The following is a 23,159-nucleotide window of genomic DNA, read 5'->3' as shown; positions in this document are numbered from 1 at the left end:
CAAAATTGCTAATTTGTCTCAAAATATCTCCCAACTCGACACCTCCATTCTGCACTAGATCTGCGTCTCTCTACCACTCTCATCCTCCCATTCTCGGTTACAGGAGTTTTTTTAGGCTGCACCCACTTTGTGGAATTCCCTCCCACACACAGTAAGACTTTCCTCTAGTCTTCAAACCTTCAAGTATTCTCTGAAAACCCAGCTCTTCAGACAAGCTTATGATATTCCTCATCCAGCATCTTAATCTCCCTAGGTTACCCTATTACCACCATCTACACAACTAAGACAAGTCAACAAACCTCTGACCAACATTGCTGTGTGACTGATCACACAGCCCACTCAATACTTTTTACCTTTACATTCTAGCTGGATCAATATGATGTAGCACATGCCCTTGCCTTTCAAACTCCCATTGTCCCATAGATTGTAAGCTTGCGAGCAGGGTTCTCTTACCTCTCTGTATGTATTACCCAGTATTGTTTTATTAATGTTTGTTCCCAGTTGTAAAGCGCTATGGAATCTGCTGGCGCTATATAAATAAATGCTGATGATTATAGTGCCCCAAGCTCCACTGAGACCGAATCGCACATGTCCTCTGTGTGCTTTAAGTCTTGTGGTATGAAGCTCTCTTCTTTACATTACAATTCTAACATTCTCCTATACAGCAAATGACCCTCTCTACATTGCTCTTAATTTTCAGGGTTAAATGGCTGAGCGAGCAGTCATTGGACCTGAATGACCCCATGTGCTGAGAGGAAGTTCTCTTCTCTCATACATTACTAAATCCTGATGACTGTGACATAGTGCAGTGACATCAGAGGTGACGCCCAATGCGGCTGTCACCTCTAATGCAAAATCCTTTTAAAAAAATGTGTGACTTTGGCTAAACCACCACACAGAATCCAGGATTTTAGAAATCCTGCATTAGGTTTGGTGCGTTGCCCATGAATAAGAACAGCGGTAATACAGAGACTATATTATGAAGGGGCGGGATTAAATAACATGGGGTTCACTGGACCTTTAACTGGTTTACATACATTTAAACATTGAGTTATTAAAATGTGCTGACACTTCTGTGATGCCAAATATACTGCAGGGGCCAGAATTGGTAGGAAGCTGTTGATTCGTTACCCTTCCCCTCCCCTGCAGTACAGCACTACAGGGACTAATGGTCTGAGACTGCCACAGAAGATACACTATAATATTCATGTAAGGAAAATACCCTAATCACTAGCATCAAATGCTGGGACTTGTCTTTAGACAATATACTTATTTATAATTAACATTTATTAAAGTGTTCTTCGCTCCAAATATTGGACAAAATTAAATCTACGTTTTGCATTGTTTCAAGATAAGACACATTAGCAGAAACAATACACAGGTCGAGTCCTAAATGAGGTGGGCACAAAGCAAGATGCAAACCTTAAGGTACTTGATATGCCGCTTCTGTGGCCGGAACGCACTATAATTGTATATGGAGTGTGAATAATACAATTTAAAATTTAACTTTTGTTTCAGGGTACGGATCAGAAGAAAGAAATGTTGCAGGATGGTTAGTTACAAGGGTGCAAGAAAAAACCCTACATAGAACACTCTCATTAATGTAGCTTATTTAATGTGCTGTTGGGATTTTAGGTAATGACAAAACAGACTAAAGTTTTATCATGTCAAGATTTTGTCAAAATAAAAAACATGAAATAAAATCAGTGACAGTTTATGTTAAATAATCAACACAGTCCTATTGTAAAGCACAATAATAAAACATTGAAGCCTAATTTAAATCATCTTATGCCTGATTCAAACAAATAATAGCAAATTAATAAAGATTATTATACTTTTTTTTATTTTTTACAGATTTGAAGCTTACTAAGAGTGATCGGACCACAAATTATCATTCTTCCATTAACTATGGAAGATATCACCCTCCAGTATGATCTGGCTGAAGACAGCGACAGAGAGTCTCCGAAAACCAAATCCAATTCCCTGAAATTCCAAGAGACTGGATCTAATGAGAACAAGTCACGTAGCAAAGGGAAAAGAAAAAATACCCAAGAAGAAAAACATGTCCAGATAAAAAGATACAAACTGTGTAAAGGGGGACAAAAGCAAACTAAATACAGAGCACATTTAGAAAAGAGGTTTGCATGCGCAGACTGTGGGAAATGTTTTACTCGGAGATCATCTTTGGTTACGCACCACAGAATCCACACAGGAGAGAAGCCATTTGTTTGCCTGGACTGTGGCAAAGGCTTTACAGATAGCTCAAATTTGGTGAAACACCAGAGGACCCACACAGGAGAGAGGCCTTACGCATGCACAGAGTGTGGTAAAACCTTCACCGACAGCTCAAACCTTATCGCACATCAAAGAGCCCACACGGGGGAGAAGCCGTACGTCTGCAATGACTGTGAAAAGAGCTTTACTCTTATATCAAACCTTGTCACCCATAAGAGGGCTCATACAGGGGAGCGTCCTTATGGGTGTACTGAGTGCGGGAAGAGGTTTTCCCGCAGCTCCCACCTTGTCACTCACCAGAGAGCGCACAGAGGAGAGAGGCCGTACTCCTGCAGTGAGTGTGGCAGACGTTTCACTCAGATCTCAAACCTCATCGCACACCAGAGAGCTCACACAGGACTGCGGCCTTACGCTTGCTCTGTCTGTGCGAAAAGTTATACACAGAGGTCAAATCTTATCGAACATCAGAGAACGCATACCGGGGAAAGACCGTATGTCTGCAATGAATGTGGAAAAGGCTTCAATCAAAATTCAAGCCTTATCAAACACAGAAAAGTACATTTAAAACATGCTGTGTGTAAGCGGGTTCAGGGCTCAACTGAACAAGTCAACGACTGGAGTCTTTGAGGGGAGTCATGTTACCTATAATGAGAGTTGTTGTCAGACACTCTTTGCTCTACATGAAGATAAAGGTAACTTTTATGAGTGACACTAGAGTTGTGAAAAATAGTTTACGTCTGTATTTCCATTTACACATTTTACCACGTGAACTTGGGAAAGTTGTCATTGTCAGTTGTAGAATACATCTCATAAGCGAAGACTTCACTGTTCCATAATCTTCCTTAAAGGTGTGGTTGTGTTTACACTGCACCGTAGCCACAAATCCTCATACAATGTAATTTTCAAACAAAGGAAAACATTCTTGTTTTCTACGATAATTATTTCCAAAATTATTTTTCTAGGCTTTCATATAAAGGTCTGCATCCATAGTAGTGTGTTATTCAAATAATTTTATCCTAAAGAACTGTAAAACCAAAACTAAAAGTTTGGTTTTGGGTGCAGTTCAAGCAGTTTAGATAAAACAAATTATACTTTGATGCACTCATCATCCCCCGCATTGACTATTGCAATTCCCTCCTTACTGGTCTCCCCCAAATCAGACTCTCACCCCTACAATCTTTTTTGCACGCAGCGGCTAGATTGATTTTCCTTGCAAATCGTTCTTCCTCTGCTGAGCCACTCTGTCAGTCTCTACATTGGTTGCCTGTTTTTTACCGAATCCAATATAATATACTTCTACTAACATACAAGGCCATCAACAAGATTGCACCTACATACATCTCCTCAGTTGTCTCAAAATATCTCCCAACTCAACACTTCTGTTCTACATAAGATCTGCCTCTCCTTCAGTACATCCTCCCATTCTAGATTACAGGACTTTTTTTCGGGCTGCACCCACTTTGTGGAATTCCCTCCCTCGCACAGTAAGACTTTCCTCTAGTCTTCAAACCTTCAAGCGTTCTCTGAAAACCCACCTCTTCAGGCAAGCTTATAATATTCCTCAACCACCATCTTAACCTCCCTAGGTTACGCTATTAGCACCCTTTACACAGCTCAGACAAGATAACAACCCTTTGTCCCCCTGACGAACATTGTTGTGTGACTGGATTATATGGCCCACTGGACACTTTAACTCTATTCTGGCTGGACCAATATGCAATATGTGGAACTTGAACTCATATATCGGACTCGCATTTTCGTATCGATTGTAAGCATCTCACCTCTCTGTCTATCTGCATTACCCAGTATTGTTTTATTACTGTGTTTGTTCCCACTTTTAAAGTGCTACGGAATTTGCTGGCGCTATATAAATAAAATTTGCTGATGATGATACTTTCTTGAAAGCAGCGATCCTGGGGTAGGTTGGGGTCCCGATAGTGGTAACGGTCCTGCTGCTCTGTTGTATCCTCTCTGCTTGGTCTGCTGAGTGGGTGTTGATAAGGTAAGACTTAACTGCTTCAACATTTCATTTTGATCAGAGCTAACCTTGAAATATACTTTTTATGTTTATAACTTTTTTTTTTTTATAGAGAGATTAATTTTAAACCAGGAGCTATATAAAACAATAGTGCTTCTTACAATCTTACAGCAGGCTCCTAACATTTTGATGTGATATCTGTAGATCTCATGGTTTACAGTTGATCCCTGGTGTGCGTGTGTGTGTGTGTGTGTGTGTGTGTGTGTGTGTGTATGCGTGTGTGTATGTGTGTGTGTGTGTTTCCCCTTTACTACAGTCAAGTTAATTTTTTTTCCACCTTAAACTAAGTGTAAGGATGAAACAATTTAATCTACTTTGTACAAAAACAAGAACATTGTGAATATTACATCTGATATATGTTATAATATAGAAATAAATTGAAATAAAAATCAGTTCTATTTCTTTTGCTGGTTAAGGGTTGAATGATCTGTTCAGTAGGAAATTGGGCCAGTTCCAGGCAGGGAGCCCAAAATCTGTTTAAAAGTTAAACTTATCTTGACCAAGTTCTATTTCTTTGCTGGTTCATGGTTGAGTTATCTGTTTAGAAGGAAATTAGTTCAGTTTAAGGCAGGAAGGCCAAAATCTGTTTAAAAGGGATCTCCATATTTTCATAACATTTTCATGTTACTTACTTTCCATCCCTTATTATTGTTAATTGCAGTGAGAGGGATTTGAGTTGAAGGAGAGAAGAAGATAAGTTCTGTATCGGACATGTCGAGCTTTAGGAAGCATTGGGACATCTATGTGGAGATATCAGGGAGACGGTTACAGATAGTACAGAAGGGGAGCAGTCAGGGGAGGAGTGGAGGGGGATGTGCCAGTTGTAGAGACACTGAAAGAGCGCTTTGATAGGTAAGAAGTGAACCGGGAAAGAATTGTGTCACTAAGGCGAATGGAGTGAAGTGTGGGCAGGAGAAGAGGGCGATCAACAGTGCTGAAAGCATCAGAGAGGCCCAGGAGAATGAGTATGGAGTTATTACCCTTAGATTTTGCTGTAAGTTGATCAGCGATCACTTTTGTGAGTGTATTCGCAGAGGGAATTTTGGGGGCAGAATCCCGATTGCAGAAATTTGAGAATAGTATGAAAAGAGAGAAACCGAGATGAGCGACTGTACAGAAGTCACTCAGGTTTTTTATAGGCAAAGTGGTGGAGAAAAATAGGTGGTAATTGGAACGAGGCTGGGTTGAGAGATAGTTATTCATTATCTTCTATCTTATTCCTGCTATCTGCTAATGATGACCTACATCTCACTCCTCTCACAGCTACTCTGGTTGTGGGGAAGTAATAAGATTCTATGAGCAAGAAGTGGGAATAATAGTACATAGATGGGGAAAGACTGAGCTTAACATATGTATCTGTTATGATATGCATGATAAAGCATCTATACAACTTATAAACACATTTGCTTATCTACATAGAAACAGAATTTGATGTCAGAAAAGTTCCTATAGGTCCAGCTAATCTTTTATGTGTGTTTTTATGTCTTTCAATATTTTATAACAATAGCCATATGTTTGGCCCATACATTCTTGAATTCTTGTACTGTATGAGTCCCCACCACAACTGCTGGGAGACTGTTCCATGTTTCTATCACCCTTAGTTTCTTTAAAAAAAAAAAAAAGTTTCTATGATATCATCTCAGTCCCTTCTCTCTGAGGTATTCGTGATCAGCTCTCGAAGTCTTTCCTGATAAGTTTTGTTATGCAGCCCATGCACCATTTTACTAGCCCTTCTCTGATTTATTAAATGTCTTTTTGCAGACAAAAAAACAAAGTCCCGATGAGCATACTCATCCTGTGTACACACCTACACGATTTACCTTCAGTTCTGTGATCTTTATCTGTCATACCCAATAGCTGAAAAAATTGTGACTCTGCACACTCTATAGATAACTGCCTACGATGCTAGTCGGGAGTGTGTACACACTTCAGAATTTGCCTGCCATCGTTTATAGAGATTTATAGTCTGGTTATAAAATCAAATTAAACAATACAATGTGCTTTGGTACGATAAAACATGATTGCTGAAGCATACGATGTACACACTGATGCAAAATCGGGTTGATCGGTCGGTTATCGTGTGATTGCCACGATAATTGTCAATTGAAAAACCTGTAGTGTCTACCCAGCTTATGACGTCTTCCTCTACAACCAAGTATTCTACTGTCTTTTGCCTGTGGTTGGCTCCACTGGTTGCTGATCTTCATATTAACTGGAACTGTATCTCCAAGGTTTCTTTCCTCTGATTTTCTTGACATTACACCACCATTCATTCTGTGTTCGTTCTGGTCTTGGACTTTTGTGTCCCGTTGATTTTTTTTTGTTGTTATTATATGATGAGGCAATAACTACAGTTTGAAAGAAATAAACTGATAGAAACTTTCAATATCCCTGCTGAAAATGCTCAGCAGATATAATAATAAAAAACTTAATCTGCTATTATACTTTTAGCAGCTATAAGATCTGCTTATGCTATTAGTTTTTTGTTGTATTTTCATTTTATGTCTAAAACACTTTAGTATCATTATGTCCCACTTGCACCTCTCACGTGACATGGAGATAGTTATCTTGCTGTATATGTGCAGCCAACCTGTATTCCAGCCAGCATTGTCATAATGATTGACACTGCTGACCTAAGTAGTCTCTCAGAGACCACCTTGTGCAGAATGGAAGGACGTCAGTGCTGACCAGGAAAGAAAACAGGAGTAACTAATGTCCTCACAGCAATAACAAATGCAAAATGTTGACTTGCAGCAAAGGACGCTGGGTGGCTCTGAATGAAGAGTAGAAGATGAACAAGTTATGTTTAAGGACAGATTAACATCTATAACAGGAATAGTAATATCCCAGCAAGTGGCAGCTCATCTTAAGGTAAAATAGTTGCTTTATGTGATGTATTTTACTGATTTTGCTTTTCATGATATGATGATTTCAGTGTATGCACAAATACCTGGAGTACTTGGACATGAGTTTGCTTATTCTGTTTTGTACACAGTGAGATTTCTTCTTACAACCTTCAATTAAGGATCCTTAATCCCGGTTACTGTCTCTGAGATCCATTGATCTGAGATACGTTAAGTGGCATCAAATGCAGGTAGAATGGTCTTCAAAGAGGGAACCTTGTTTCCTATGGAGATAATCTGGTCTGTACACACCAGCAGCTCTCAGTGACCACACTGAGTGATGGAGCAATGCTGGAATATCATACAGGCTTTAGTTTACATGACTCAGGGTTGACACTGAGAGCTGATCCATGACTCAGGGTTGGCACTGAGAGCTGATCCATGCCTCAGGGTTGGCACTGAGAGCTGATCCATGACTCAGGGTTGGCACTGAGAGCTGATCCATGACTCAGGGTTGGCACTGAGAGCTGATCCATGACTCAGGGTTGGCACTGAGAGCTGATCCATGACTCAGGGTTGGCACTGAGAGCTGATCCATGACTCAGGGTTGGCACTGAGAGCTGATCCATGACTCAGGGTTGGCACTGAGAGCTGATCCATGACTCAGGGTTGGCACTGAGAGCTGCTGGGTACAAGGACAGTTATCTTCCCTATTTTGAAGTACATTTCTAGCTGCAGTTTGATGCAACTCAGACCAAGTGAACCTGGGAGCAGAGAAAGCATCTGAGAGTAAGACCATGAGCACAGAGACAGCTCCTGTATCACAGGCATTTGTTGTGTAGTTTCAGGTTGTATCAGTCAGATTTACCCATCACATATTGTACGATTGTATAACTGGATTTATGAACACACTGGTTGGTTTACAGTTACACACATAACGAGTTTGCTTAATGACATGGGATGTCTGTAACATGTTTGTTGTGTGACATCACCATTCTCTATTCAGCCAATTAATTCATTAGGAACTGTTGATATCACTGAGGCATGAGGCACTATGGTAATTATCACCAAGTGCCTCGTACCTCAGTGATCTTAAGAGTTCCTGGATAGATGACATTCTTGTGAATATTGGTTCAACCCCCAAATAGCTGCCCCCCCTGTATATATGATGGGTGCACTTATCTGTTCTGCAAGACTGGGGATGATCTATGGAGTGTCATCAGATTATACAGCGTTATCCCTCTATTATCTGTACATAAAATTAACATGAAATATATTTTTTAAATATATGGTTGTAAATCCTGTTGTTGTTGTGTTTTTTAATTCACATCTCTCAATTGATAAGATGATTTGCAATGTATTGTTATTAGTTTACCTTTTCTGCTTCCTTCTGGTAGATGAATAAGCATATAGGAAACATGTTTCTAACCTATCTACTTGTGAGTTGGAGATTTACGCTAAAATGTATCAATTCTGTTAGAAAAGTTAGTTATCTGCCCTCTCACATCCCCTCTCTCCTACTCACTATACTAGGACTTGGCAGACAGCCAGGACTATTGTTTTACTTGGTTGCAGTTCACTGAAACACAATTAGCTGCTGCATATACTGGTCACACACACTGTGATATCACCAGCAATATTGGATAATTGTCCTGATAAGAGATAATAATGCCAGATAATAATCTGATTGAAACTGATGGGATTATCATCCGGCATTATGGGTAAATGTTGATGGAAAATCCTCTATGGGCCCCAGTGAAGCCGGAAGTGATCCGACCATTGACCATCGTGCGGAACATCCGGATCTCGGTTGACTTTGCTCCGGTGCCGAGCAGGAGGATCATCCACTGGGCGCCCATCTTTCTTCCTACAGAGAGAGGCTGATGGGGTAATATGTTGTTTTTCAAGAGCAGAGAAAAAATTAGTGGTCATTTCATTTTAAAAAAAGAACCCAGCAGACAGTGGTAGGTGATAGATGCAAAATATATTTTCTTTAATCTTGGTAACAAAGCAAATATCTGGACGCCAATTGTTATCCAAACTATCATTTAAATCAAACTTCATTAGAAAGGCTCTCGCTAAGCACATAAGGACAGACGGAGATTCTGAGCATCTTCTTGTCTTTGTCGAAGCTCTATCAAATCTACGTGAGTGAAATTGGTTGTCTGGATTTGGTCAAAGCAGTAGTAAATATGTCTGTATATAAAGAGAACCAGAGGATTCATCTCAAGATTTATAGTGGGGCCAGCCCTGGATGACTCTGTACAGACTGTCTTCACAGAGACAGGTTGTGTCATCCACATCGCGGAGCCCCTTCAATATGTAACATTTACTGATGTAACGTTTGTACATCCCACAAGCAATGAGATGTTCAGCTGCAAATAGAGCTGTACTGTTGGGGGGGTGATCTGTGGGAATGGAGAAATAAGAGAGTTAATAAATGATGAAAAATAACTTGATGTAGAACATGACAATAATGAATGTTTAGAGCTTTATACAGTAGTAATAGGGAAGGTAAGGTACAATGACTGAAACTCATTACCCCTATGTGCATTGTTACCCCCCATGTCTACCACTTATTATATTCTGCTCCCACCTACCGGTGAAGTCTCCTATGAAGCCGATACTGATGGAGATGGAGTTGTAGGATTCTGTGTAATTTCCTTGAGTTGTCCAACCTCGCCCCTCATAAACTTCTCCATCCTCCCCAATTAGGAAGCTGTGTAAAGAACATTGGGAGGAATATCATTATATAATCTACAATACAATCGTACACCTTCCCCTTTTGGTACTTCTCTTTTATATATTGTCTCCATTCCTTTTATGTCATTGAAATTTTAAGGTAAAAACAGTACTAAGGGTACCAAAGCCTGGATTATATAACTGAAGTGCTGAAATGTCTATTCTTAAGCAAATTCATATAGGACAGTGGACAGAAAGCTAAAGCTTCAGATTGGAGTGTTGACCTGCAGTCTCCTAGGTAACAAATGCTTCGCAATCAACCTTCCCCCTTCCAGTTTACCATTCACTTTGTTATTAATTTTTTAAAATATAACTAACATTTCTTCTTGCATACCACTTTTTCATATTACTCGTTCTTTAGCAAAAGATGTACTTGTATTTCTTTCCTCAATGTAATTCTCAGCCATTTGTGACCTGACTTTGTTGCTTACTTGTATCCGATGTCGCACCATTCTCTAGGCCTCTTCATATCATCGTTCTGTATATTGCTCACTTCTGCGCTGCACGTATTTATGGAGTCACAGGATGCCCCTTCTGTGTGGTGGATGATCACGTACTTTACAGGAGTAGTCAGTATATCTGTGCATTCAGATTTCTTGGCCCTCCAATCCGTCCTGGTTATAATGTTTATACATCCTGGGAAAATGAAGAGATTAAAACCATATGGACATTAAGGTTATATTGTAAATATGCAAAGGATTCAATTTCTGCTCTGTGACATCATATGCCTACATGTGAGCACAGTTACCATTTTGTTGGGGAAACACATAGATATATGGGCCAATATGGCCACGTCTACTAGGGTGCAAGAGCTTGCACCTTCTCACAAGGGCAGCTGGGCTGATTATGGGCGTTTAGGCACCTGGGTGCAGGTCAGGCACCAGGGTGCGCCTACTTTTGAACCAACAAGATTTTACTTTTGTAGGTTGAGATTATATAAATGAGATAAAATAGTGGAAAAGATGCATTTTTTGATGGGCATCCCAGATTTAGGAGGACAAGAGCCGTTTTCATCCTTGAAACGGACGTGATTTTCAAACAACCTCTAAAGGTGTTGCAAGGAACATTGGCAGACACCTTGGAATAAGCTTGGGAGACAAACAGGCACATTACTGCCAATACAGGGGCAATGTAGATGTGTGTTATTGCAGATCAGCCTGTAATAATAATGTTATGTAGTACAACATTTATGCTGTGCACTTACATGACATAATATAAAGGTGTTTTGCACTTACCATTTGCTGCGACGCAGAGGACTGACAGAAGCACAAGCAGACGTATCATGGTGCTAGAAGACACAGCGAGGTTACTGGAAGAGGAAGAGAATGGTCATGAAAAGCCCTTACACACGGATATAGGCCCAGTACCGGGTACATAAATAGACAAGAAAGTGTGACTGGGATGATGCTGAACAACCTGTCACATTGTCATTGTCAATGTGCATTATTTGTTAAATACACGTGTTTTGCACCTATGAAATTTATCTCAGAAAAGGATTAAAATAAGATGAACCAGTGCACAATAACAAGAAAAGTAAATGTGAGATTTCCTGCTTTTGAGAACAGAAATGTGTTATCCTGTAGGTGCAGCTTAGGTAACACGGGGCTCTCAGCCAGGCCCTGATTAAGGGTTCAGGCCGCCCCAGGCTAATATGCTTGTAGCCCCCTCACCTTCCACGTCAGGCGAATACATGGTAGATAAAAATTAACTCGTCCTTGATTTTAAATCCAGCTTCCTTCACCCCAACACCCACTAATGTTTATGTTTCCCTATTTTTAAAATCTCAAATCCACTTGGCTTTTTAAAAGGGTCACAGTAATCTTTGTCACTCATTAAAATAGAACATTGGCATTAACGAGCGCTACTGAGGGTGAAGATGTGGAGGGGGAGGGGGCTGTCATGTCTGCGCCTGTCATTATACTTGTCTCTCCTACTCGCTCATCCTCCAGCGCCCGCCCACGGAGGACTCATTCTCCTCATTGTTTACCATGGGGATACGTCAAGATTAAAACCTAACTACATTTTTCTTTCATGCTTTCTTTTTACTTTGGAGAATAAGATTTTTTTTATATTTTAAAATAATTTCAATTTGTGCCTCTCCCTGTCACAATTTTGCACTTTCAAAAATTTTGCGCCCCCCAAAAGCCTTGTACCTTAGGCTGCAGCCTAGTCAGCCTATTGGATAATCAGGCCCTGCTCTCAGCCACACATTACCAACCCATGTTGTGGGTTCTTGGTATGCAGAATTGGAATGTTCTTCAGATTGGTGAGTGTAAATTAGATGTGTGATAATCTGCAGACTGCTGAAAGATGTTCTGCCTACTTATATTTGTATTTTTGTCTAAAATATCCTAGATGTCCAATGCTCGCTTAATTTTCAAATCAGTTATACATTTACAGACAGGCTCAATATTCTGCAAATGTATCTGCTTTACCAGTATAGATGTAATGGTCTGCAATATGTGATGTATTTAGGAGAACAGAACAGCGGTTTATAGTATTCTGGAGACTGTTATGTAGTATAATCCTGCACAGTATATTTCTGGGAATAATAGACGTACGATGCTCTGCAGATCCCGCTGTGCCAGATGTACATACAATGTAATGTTCAGAGCCCTACTAAGGCCAGTAATATAAATTGCAGCCTCTCCTGGCTTCTACTGGATATGTTTTCCGGACAATAAACCTACAAACATGTTGCTATAAACTGACCCCCGTGTTTTGGTTTTGGATCTGGATTACCTTCATGTTTTGGTTTTGGCAAAACTGCCCTTGCATGTTTTGGTTTTGGTTTTGTTTGGTTTTGTTTTCCATTTTTTGGGCTAAAATAACATAATTTAGGTATTATTTTGTACCTACATTATTATTAACCTCACTAACACTAATTTCCAGTAATTTCCATTCAATTTTGACCATCTCACAGGTCACAATATGCTTTTCATACACTGTTAGCCAAATACTGCAGCGATCTGGCTGGTTGGTAAGCGACAGAGCAATTACTCTAACACACGGCAGTTCCTACCACATCTAGGACACATTGCAACGAGCACTGCAGGTGTTTCTTTGATAAGTGAGGTAATTCTACACCTAATACATGGCAACGATCGCTCCACCTGTTTCTTGGATAATTGAGGTAATTCTACAGCTAATACATGGCAACAAGCACTGACCCCCCCCCCTCCCCCCCCCCCCACCCCCCACCCCCCCCCCCGGATGCGTGCTTTTATCAGACACACACCAATCCAGGGTGCCAGACAATGCACTAAGAAGAGCCATTGAAATTCATAGCAAAAAGCCAGTTCATCAGTGAGCTTCGAATCAGACCCCATAGAGTGCTGGTATATAATAGTTTCAGCACCAGAAAATTGCTTTTTCCAAATAGGGAAATATCTGACACCCCAAACACTTGTAGTGCAAATTCAGAAATATATAGTGCTGGTATATAATAATTTCAACACCAGAAAAAAGCTTTTTTTGGAACAGGGGAATATGTCACACCCCAAGCACTTGTAGTACAAATTCAGAAATATATAGTGCTGGTATATAATCATTTCAGAACCAGAAAATAGATTTTTTTCAAAGAGGGGAATATCTGACACCCCAAACACTTGTAGTGCAAATTCAGAAATATATAGTGCTGGTGTATATAATAATTTCAGCACCAGAAAATAGCTTTTTACTACAGGGGAATATGTGACACCCAAAACTTGTAGTGCAAATTCAGAAATAAATTGTGCTGGTTTATTACAATTTCTGCAGGCAGAAAATAGTTTCTTTAGGAGGTAATATGACACCCCAAACAGTTTGTAATGCTTGGAAAAATCCATCTTCTATACTCCTCTCTTCCTGCTCTAATCTTGCGACCTAACCCTTCTCTCTTCGTCTGTCAAATGGCGCTGGATCGCTGTGGAGGCGGATATTTATGCATTTGAAACATTGCGAGCTCCGAGATCCGACGACGTCACAATGTTGCTTTTCCTCGTTTTGAATTCGGAATGGGCGGGAGAGACTCAGCTCGGTACTCGGAACCTGAAGTTCGGGCGGGTTCGGTTCTCGGGGAACCGAGCCAGCCCATCTCTACTATAAACACACACACACACACACACATATACATATATACATATATACACATAAATACACACACATCCTGAATGTCACAGACATTCATTTTTTGCAGTTTCTATAGACTTTTCTTTTTAGCATCTATTTAAACCAGAGGTAGGCAGCTAGTTGCTCCACCTGTTGTAGAACTACAAGTCCCAGCATGTAATTTTAGCTCCACAACAACTGGAGATCCGCTAGCTTAAATATGGTTAAATATGTCATTAGTTGGAAGAGGAAAACACTCTGCTAGATAAGTATAGATGGTACATCCACAATAGTGCACCGTATTCAGCGCCTTAATGCAGTAAGACCACCTAGGAGGCGGAAGTAGATGGACCTCGTCCACTGCATCTAACAGGACACCTTATGTCCATCTAGATGCTTTCATTCAATCAGTGCAGAACACAATGAAAATGAAAACTAAAAACGAAATATTGTCACACATGAAATAAAGGTCCCCTACTGCCCCGAGTTATATAATATATAAGGAAGGGTCTAACAAGCAGTTTGTCAGGATATGTGTAATATCTGTGTCAGGGGTAGATTTATCAAACCTTCTAAAAAGGAGAAGTGGAGGTGTTGTCCACAGCAGCCAATCAGATTCCTGCTATCATTTATATAGTACATCCTAGAAAACTAATCTGATTGGTTGCTATGGGCAAATCTTAAATTTTTCAATGTTAGAAATTTTGATAAATTTACCCCTCAGACACACAAATTGTAGCACAAAGCATCCAATGCGGAGGAACATGGAAAAGAGGATTCGGGACATTTTGTGAGTACCAGCTGAATAATTGTATCATTCACAGAATGAAACGTGTCACACATTCAGTTTTCTGGTTTGTGAACCACCTCAAATATTCAAAGGTGCAATCAGGGCCGTAACTAGGGCGCAAAGCTGAAGGGGGCGCAGTTTAGGAATGTTATAGGTTCATTTGGTTAAAATTAAGGGCTAAGGGGGCGGCATTTGTCTTTTTCGCCCCAGGCACTGGGTGCAATTGTATAATTTTCTCTCCAAAAATATATATACCTCCAACATACCTGAGCTGGCACTTAGTATAATAACGTGATTGTAGCTTAACTAACCCACTTTATAAGTTTCCCTGTCTGCCGCCTGTCCTGTATCAGTCGTTTTCTAATATGTCATCAGCATGAAAGATTGTTGTTCACATTCTCTCTTTCATCAGAACAAAAGGATTCAGCACCAGTAAACATTTTCATCTTCATCTATGACTGTCCACATAGTGCACAGACAGACTCAGATCTCTACATCTCCAAACATCCTATAACCTCTGTGTACAATTATATTACAGTTCTAATGACGTTATCATTTCCTCTACAATAAATATTTACTCACACTGAATACAAATGTACACTGAGAATTGCAGACAGGACATGTAAACTGGTACTGTACAATTTCCAATGCATACAGCATGAGAGAGATACTGAGAATTCCACCCTCACTACGGAAACAGAGGAGGTACTGTGCAATTGTCTATGCAGAATAAAACGGAGGCTGACCATGGAAATTAGGGACACTTGGTGATTATGGATCTATAAATTCTATTATTCAGCATTAATAATCTATGCTGTAACTTTTGTGCATAACATATAAATCATCTAAATGACATAGATGCAATAGTGTTATTTTCACTCATTAAGAAATAATATGTTGGTAAATACAGAGTAAATGAATAATGATTTAAATATGATTGTGACATTTTCTGGCATCTAGGAAATTGTATAGAGATTCCCTATGTGTGGTAAATTATGTGTGGAAGTGAAATATTAAAATATAATAAAAGAATACAACTGCAAAATCTGTGCATATATTCCAAATGATAAATAAATAAATTGCAATACAATTATGAAAATTAATTAACAGATTCCTTTGAAATGGAAATCTTTACTTAGTAATGTTAATGTTGTCTTTTTTTGCCATACTATGTTATCATGTTACTTATGTAATATTACGTAATATTTTCTAGATCTATAAGTCTGCGATAGTCTGCAGGTGCTTGTAAGCATGGAGCGGAGATGTGATGCTCTGCAGATTTCTGTTTATATCAAACTCACCTTTCCTGAAATTCTCTGACAACTGAACTTCCTCTTATGCGTCCTGTTATATACTTCTCTGACTGGGGCCGGTGGGAGGGCTGAATATTTCAGTTTAGATTTTATTTGGTTGTAAAGACTTTATTACTGTAATCGGTGATTAAATATATCTTAAAGTAGCATTCACAAGCTATAGGAAATATTTGGTATTTACAATTTTCTCTTGTTTCCTTTCCGTCAGGCTTGGTCACGAACGCGCTCCCAGCGTCCGTGACTTTGGGGGTTTACTGTATGGGGGTTACACGTGATTCCTGCGCTCAATCTTTCACCAGGTTAAAGATTTGCAAATCGCCCCAAACAGCGCTGTAACCCCCATGCACACCTAGGTTCTGCCAACACCTATTGAATAAGGGCAATAGGACCCCAATATACTCCCCCACTCTGGCACACAATGCTCCTTGTTACACACAGGTTAGCAATGCACACACCAGTAATCAAAGGGTTAACACTGAACACCACAAAACTCTGCTACACAAATGCACACGCTGACACTCGCAAGGCTTGTTAGTCAAATGTATTAACAATTCACACTCCAGCATTCAAAGGGTTAACATGGTCAACACAATATTCTTAATAAAGACTAATGGATTTGTTAGAGTACCAAGGACAAAAACATATTACATTTTTTATTTAATATACAAAAGTAAAGGGCATTGGGATATAAAAAAAACTAGATAGCAATTTTAAATACAAATAATAAATGCATAACAGTTTTAAAAACAAATGGGCTGAAACTACAGAGAATAAACTTACATATCTGTATGCCTGGGGCAGGCAGAAGAGATGGACAGTCCTTCAATTAGATTGAAACCCCAAGAGCTGACCTCTTTTGCCCCTTCACACACAGGCTTTTTAAGCAAACTAAAATAGGACGGCATTTAGAGGGGACAGTGTATATGCAAATATGGGCGAGGAGATGTCCCCTGGTGTCAACTACGGTTTGGTCAAAAATATTGCAAAAGTTTTGACCTTTCCTAACTTTTCTCAGACATATCCAGGTATAACCTCTCGCACATTTACATACCAAATATGATGGAATTACAATAATGTCAAATATCAATAAAGTTCTATGTTCTAATATATTACCATTTCTTTCTACTATGTATTGTAAATTACATACTGTTAACTTCCTTTTCACCGCTGCAATGAAGCTTATACAATCTGTATTCCTAAGTCTAAAAAAATCGAGAAAATATATTTTCTTAGGGTCTCATTACTTTGTTAAACCAAGATTTTAAAATTCTTGCCAAAGTAATGGCAGGTAGGTTACAAAGTATCTTCCTGATTTGATTACCGGTCATCGGTTAGGGTTCACTCATGGTCGGCATTCCGTGCAAGGGGTACAGACTGCTATTGCAGATATTGTTAAATCTACATATACAACCAAAGTAATGACTGATATTTTGCTAAGTATAGATGTGGAAAAAGCATTTGATCAAATTTCATGAATGCATTTACAACTCATATTTGAATATCGGGAGTTTGGTGGGGAATTTGCTCAGTTCATCATCATCATCATCATCTATATAGCGCCACTGATTCTGCAGCACTGTACAGAGAACTCACTCACATCAGTCCCTGCCCCATTGGAGCTTACAGTCTAAATTCCCTAACACAGACAGACAGAGAGAGAGAGGGAGACTAGGGTCAATTTTGATAGCAGCCAAGTAACCTACTAGTATGTTTTTGGAGTGTGGGAGGAAACCAGAGCACCCGGAGGAAACCCATGCAAACACAAGGAGTTTGTTAAACACATATACAACAACCCATTTACTAATTTATCTGTAAATGACACTTATAGCGAACCAATAACTATGACTCCAGGTACGCGGCAGGGATGTCCATTGTCGCCTTTGCGTTTTACTCCGGCCCTGGATCCCCTCCTGCGTATTCTGACTGCGATGCCAGATTTTCATGGTATTTCCTTGGGGGCTGAGGAAGTAAAAATGGCAGCTTGTGCCAACGATCTTTTGTTATTTATTTCAGATCCACATCTTCCGCTGCCACCTGTGTTGGATAAGCTTGCAGAGTTTGGGAAGGTTTTTGGATTTATGATTAATAGGGAGAAATCGGTGGCAATGATTTTGGGGGCAGCTATGAAACCAACATGGGGTAGAGCCTTTAAGCTTAAAATATGGACAGTTGTGAAGAGATCGTTAGAAAATAGACTGTAAATGACAGGAAATGAATGTTAACGCTATATATAGTAATGTAAGAGTAAAAAAAGCTCAAAAATCACACAATTTTACCTACTCAATTTTTAATTAAATCCAGATCCAAAACCGAAACACATGAGGATTTGGGAGCAAAACCAGAATCAAAACCAAAACACAGAAGTTTTAGACCCAAAACCAAAACATGGGAGTCTGCGCACATCTCTAATAAATATATTTTAATAGAGATGTGCGCAGCCAGGATATCATGTTGCCATGAAAATGCAGAATGAAGCAAAAGTCAGCCCCTGCAGTGAATCAGAGCTGGAAGGAGAAACAGAAAGGAAGGAGATATAAGGCAGTGAGAGGTGCTGGGAGCCCGAAATGTGTGTGGCAGCAGCAAGGGAAGGAGAGAGGTCTGAGTGGAGATTTGCTGGAAAGACAGAGGGTCTGATTAATTAAGGAAAGGAAGGCAAAAAATTTGTACGTTTTCTCTTGGACAAAAGCATATTACAATGCAAGGGGTGCAAATTAGTTTATTATTTTGCACATAAGTTAAGTACTGATTGTTTTTTCATGTAGCACACAAATACTTGATAGCTTTATTTGTACACAGAAATTTAAAGTTGATCTAGGACATGCCCTACCTCAACTATAAATCTGTCCCCATATTTGAAATTTATATCCCCCTCCAATGCAACATGGTTTTGCCAGGGTGCAAAGTTACTCATTTTTTTTTTTGCTTTAGTTACCTTAATGAATCGGGCCTAGAGTGTGCAAGCAAACAGAGAGACATCAAAGCTATCAAAAGAGATGCTGGGTGTAGCGTTGCAGAGGAAAGTCTTGTAGCTGAATCCCTGCAGAAGATCAGCTGTCACGCAGCCTGAGGGAGATTACACAGCAAAGTGAGCAGATGTGCGGAGAGGGAGACTCCCGCTATTAGTGAATTGTGTGTTAACAGCAAGGGACAGTTTTTTAAATCTGCCTTACCCATCTACTTCCCCCAGAATAAACACTCAGTTGATTGTTCGTAACCACATTGTGTGGTCCATTATTATTCAGAGGGTTAGTGTGGTCGGGTATAAGGGGCCTCTTGAGTCAACCCCTGGTGGATTCAGCTACAGTCCACACCCCACCATACTGTGTATAAGACTCGGGTGGAGGCTCTAAATCTTTTCAGCCCCCCTCCCCCCCCCTTTCAGAGTGCTAGGGAAAGGGTGTTGCATTTATTTATGTGTTAATGTATTCTGCAGATGTAAAATTAATAATACTAATAGCAACAGGGGAAAGCCAAATAGTGGGCAAACAGTAAAAAGATATATTGTTGCTCAAACCTGAAGTTCCTTTAAAGTTGCAACACTTGGGGATTTCTGAACGTAACCCTCCCCCATTTTTTCATTTTCTCCAGCCACCTCCCCTCTCCCCCCATTTTCTCCAGCAACCTCTTCCCCCATTTTCTCTAACTCCTCTCCCACTGTTTTCTCCAGCCACCTCTCTCCACGTTTTCTCCAGCCCTCTCCCCCAGGACACAGTGAAAATGGCGCTTTTAAAGCGGCAATACCCGGACCCCACGCCATGTATAATGTAATACAGGTGTGGGGTCCGAGTATTGCAATGGAATGGCTTGACTGAATTAACTATTTGGCAGGATACACTTAACAAAGGGTTACAATATTATATTTGTGAATGACAGTTTGCGCTGGCGTGAAACATTATGACATTGCACACATTGTATATTGATACATATTAATACATTTTACAATGCTATTTCAACAAGTATAGTACTGTGGAAAAACATTGCACAAAATCTCAAACTTCTAAACTAATTACCTACTAGATTACCTGTTGACCTAGATAATTAACTTGGGCTGCCAGCTAGCTATCTTAACAGTCACTCAGACATTGTTCTGAATACTAACAGCCCACATCTATGTCACACCTCATAACAATGGACATTTGAGACAAATTGTAATTAATTAGCTAACACAACTTTCTATCCTATCATGCAATATGGCTTTTGCTGTCCTGCTATTTTCACACAAAATGGCAACAGTCTTTATATTTCCAATGTATACAATATTGCAGGTAATAGCAAGAGCAAAATATACTTAATAACAAGAAATAACATTACACATAATACACCAATGCTCTGGTGTATACACTTAGACTGGGCCAAGGATTAAAAAGTACATTCAACTGTGAGAGACGGATGGTGAAAAAAAGTCCTCAGTCTAGTGGGATCCAGTTTCGTCACAATATATATATATATTTATGATATGTTTGTAGTAATCTTAAAATAAGCTCTCAGCAATCCAGTTTCTTGTCCCTATTTATATATACGTGACTTAAATCCACAAACATTTAAACTATAAATACTTCAGTACCTTTTATTATGTTATATATAGAATACTTTTATTGCTTCTTCCTTAAGATATTCATTCCCCTTTCTTTCATATGATGTTTGTTCTCAAGGTGCAAGTGGTAATTTAACTGTGGTGGAATGTGTTAGCATGTGTTTATGTTTATAAGGTATTTATGAACAGGTTGGGTACGGTTTTTCGCTTGCCCACTTCACCTACAAAAAAACACCGAAAGTTTTAAAAAACAATATCAATGTTCATAGACTTACATTTAAAGCAACTCTGCAGATCACCGATGGACCATAATGCTGACCGCAAGTCATTTAGAATGACGAGCTGTCCGGTACTACTGTTTACTGTCATCGCGACTTCTATTGATCTGAATTTAAAGCGGCAATGTCGGGCCCCCGCAGGTTAAGTGTTTAAACACTTAACCCAACATTGGAGGTTTAAATTCAGATTAATAGAAGTCGCGATGACAGTAAACAGTAGTGCCGGACAGCTCTTCAGTCGAAATCACTTGTGGTCGGCATTATGGTCCATCAGTGATCTGCAGAATCGCTTTAAAGGTAAGTCTATGAACATTGACATTGTTTTTTAAAACTTTTGGGGGTTTTTTGTAGGTGAAGTGGGTGTTGGAATAGTGGTAATCGTATTAACGATTACCACCGTTAGGAACAGTCTCAATATGATAGAAACACACAATGTGGTAACAATAGTAGCATGAATAATGTAGCAGTGAGCACAGAGGTACACTTGATTGTATGTATAGTTGAGGTGCATACAATATAGCTACACTGAGCTTAGAGCATAAGTACATAAATATAACAGATTTAAACAGCAGGAAAGCAACAAATTCAGTTATATCCTCATTCAATGTCACAACAAGTTCAAATGATTTCCTTATTGAAGAATGAATTCTGTAACTATTAGTCCCAGATGTAATCAGATTGTTTTTTGAAGGTGTATAATTTATTGTATGCTGGAAAAATCAGCTCTGATAATCAGATCCCCAATGTGAGGACCGCTGAAATAGTCAATTGTTAAATTATGGTATTTGATATTGGGTTAAAGAGAGTTCATTTGCTATATAGTTATACATAGTTTGTGTCCTTGGTGGTGTTAGTTTGAATCAGTGTTAGTAATTCTGAACAATAGAGCGCACCTGCTGTGGTGCGGATGGGAACGCTGTGTTGCACAGACCTCATTTGCTTTCTGTTGGGGAGTCTGTGTGTTCTGGATGGAGTGCCAGGGTCACGGACAGTGAATGTAGCAGCAGAAGATATAACAATCTATATAGGATTAAGTAACAGGAACTAGCTTAGGTAAACATAACACCAGTAAGGCAATAATGGCAATGAGTGTATTTATGTAGGTCTTGGCCAATCAGCGGCTGGGTACAAATCATGTGAGCAGAGAGTGTTAACTGCTCAGCTTCTAGGTAATGAGTATTGATGAGTATAGTACGAGCAGGTACTCAGCTGCAGTGTGGAATCCTTATTAGCAGCTCAGGAAACAGAGTGAATAAGGTTGCTCAGATACAGACAGACAACTACTCTGATATTCAGCAAGATCTGGAATAGATCTCTGAGACAACAGAGCAGCAAATGAAAACATAGAGCAGCAAAAACATAACATTACCCCCCTTCCCCCATTGGACCCTCAACAAGATTGTTTAAGTGGTTTATTCTTATGAAACAGCTTCCTTAACCTCTCGGCATGAAGGACTGGTGTAAATCTCGAATATTTTCTATCTGGAATTCAGAATGCCCATCATTATTAACAGGGGAAGGCTTAGGAGTAGGTTTCCTATAAAAGGTTCTGGACCGGAATTCATGTTTCATCAATGAAATATTCAAGACTCAGGAAAATCTCATGGACAGAAGTAAGCCTCCTTTGTATGCCATGGATTCATCTTATTGACTATGGTATAAAGGCCAATGTATCTTGGACCAAATTTTCTGGATGACTGTTGAAGATTTTTAGTGGCTAGCCAAACTCTGTCTCCCACCTTAAATTGGAACTCTATGCCGCTGTTCTCATGTACAGAATTAAGTCCAATTTGTATTGCACTGGATTCACCTTAATGACTATGGTATAAGGTCCAATGTATCTTGGACCAAATTTTCTGGATGGCTGTCGAAGACTTGTGGTGGCTAGCCAAACTCTGTCTCCCACCTTAAATTGGAACTCCGTACGGCTGTCTTTGTCTTGGTTTGGGTTCTAGCTAAAGTGTCTTGCACATTACCTCTAATTTTCTTCAACCTGGTGACAATAAAACTCAAGGATGAAGGCCAGTAGTCCAAAAGAAGGAAGACATCTTGGATGCTGAATGGTGGGAATTATTGTAGGCGAACTCCCCCCACGGGATGTAGTCTGCCCAGTTGTTGTGAAATTTGGAAATATAGCAGTGGACATATCTGTGCTTAAAACATGATCATCCCACGTAAATAAAAAAGATACAGTCTTTATCCCACTGGACAGTCCCAGATGCAGAAATCTATGCTTGAAAATCTTCATTCCACATAAACAAAAATGATAGAGCTGTTTGGCTAAAATAAATCATTGC

At 39.6% G+C, this 23,159-nt stretch overlaps 2 protein-coding genes across 6 annotated transcripts in view; one reads left to right on the top strand and one right to left on the bottom strand.

The window, feature by feature from the left end:
* The window catches only part of LOC142101932 (uncharacterized), a 99,649-nt gene that overhangs the window by 1,893 nt on the left and 74,597 nt on the right, over positions 1–23,159 (top strand). For 3 of the 5 annotated variants that reach the window (XR_012679157.1, XR_012679158.1, XR_012679159.1), the window contains exon 2: positions 1,855–2,927. Coding sequence is in view for 1 of the 5 variants with exons in the window: in XM_075186384.1 (XP_075042485.1) it covers positions 1,909–2,862 (954 nt within the window). In the remaining 4 variants the exon portion in view is untranslated. Of the gene's footprint in view, positions 1–1,854; positions 4,129–18,978; positions 19,141–23,159 lie in introns of those variants that run through there. The other 2 variants (XR_012679156.1, XM_075186384.1) reach the window with 2 other exon arrangements.
* LOC142101462 (peptidoglycan recognition protein 1-like) lies at positions 9,343–11,848 on the bottom strand. The gene is made up of 5 exons (XM_075185915.1): positions 11,793–11,848; positions 11,094–11,167; positions 10,290–10,494; positions 9,717–9,835; positions 9,343–9,524 (listed from the first exon to the last, which is right to left on the bottom strand). The coding sequence occupies exons 1-5, from the start codon at positions 11,846–11,848 to the stop codon at positions 9,343–9,345; spliced, it is 636 nt and encodes a 211-aa protein (XP_075042016.1).

This window comes from Mixophyes fleayi, chromosome 9 (genome assembly GCF_038048845.1).
Source record: "Mixophyes fleayi isolate aMixFle1 chromosome 9, aMixFle1.hap1, whole genome shotgun sequence".
In the NCBI taxonomy this organism is placed as follows: Eukaryota; Metazoa; Chordata; class Amphibia; order Anura; family Limnodynastidae; genus Mixophyes; species Mixophyes fleayi.
This window is presented reverse-complemented; position numbering and strand designations above follow the sequence as displayed.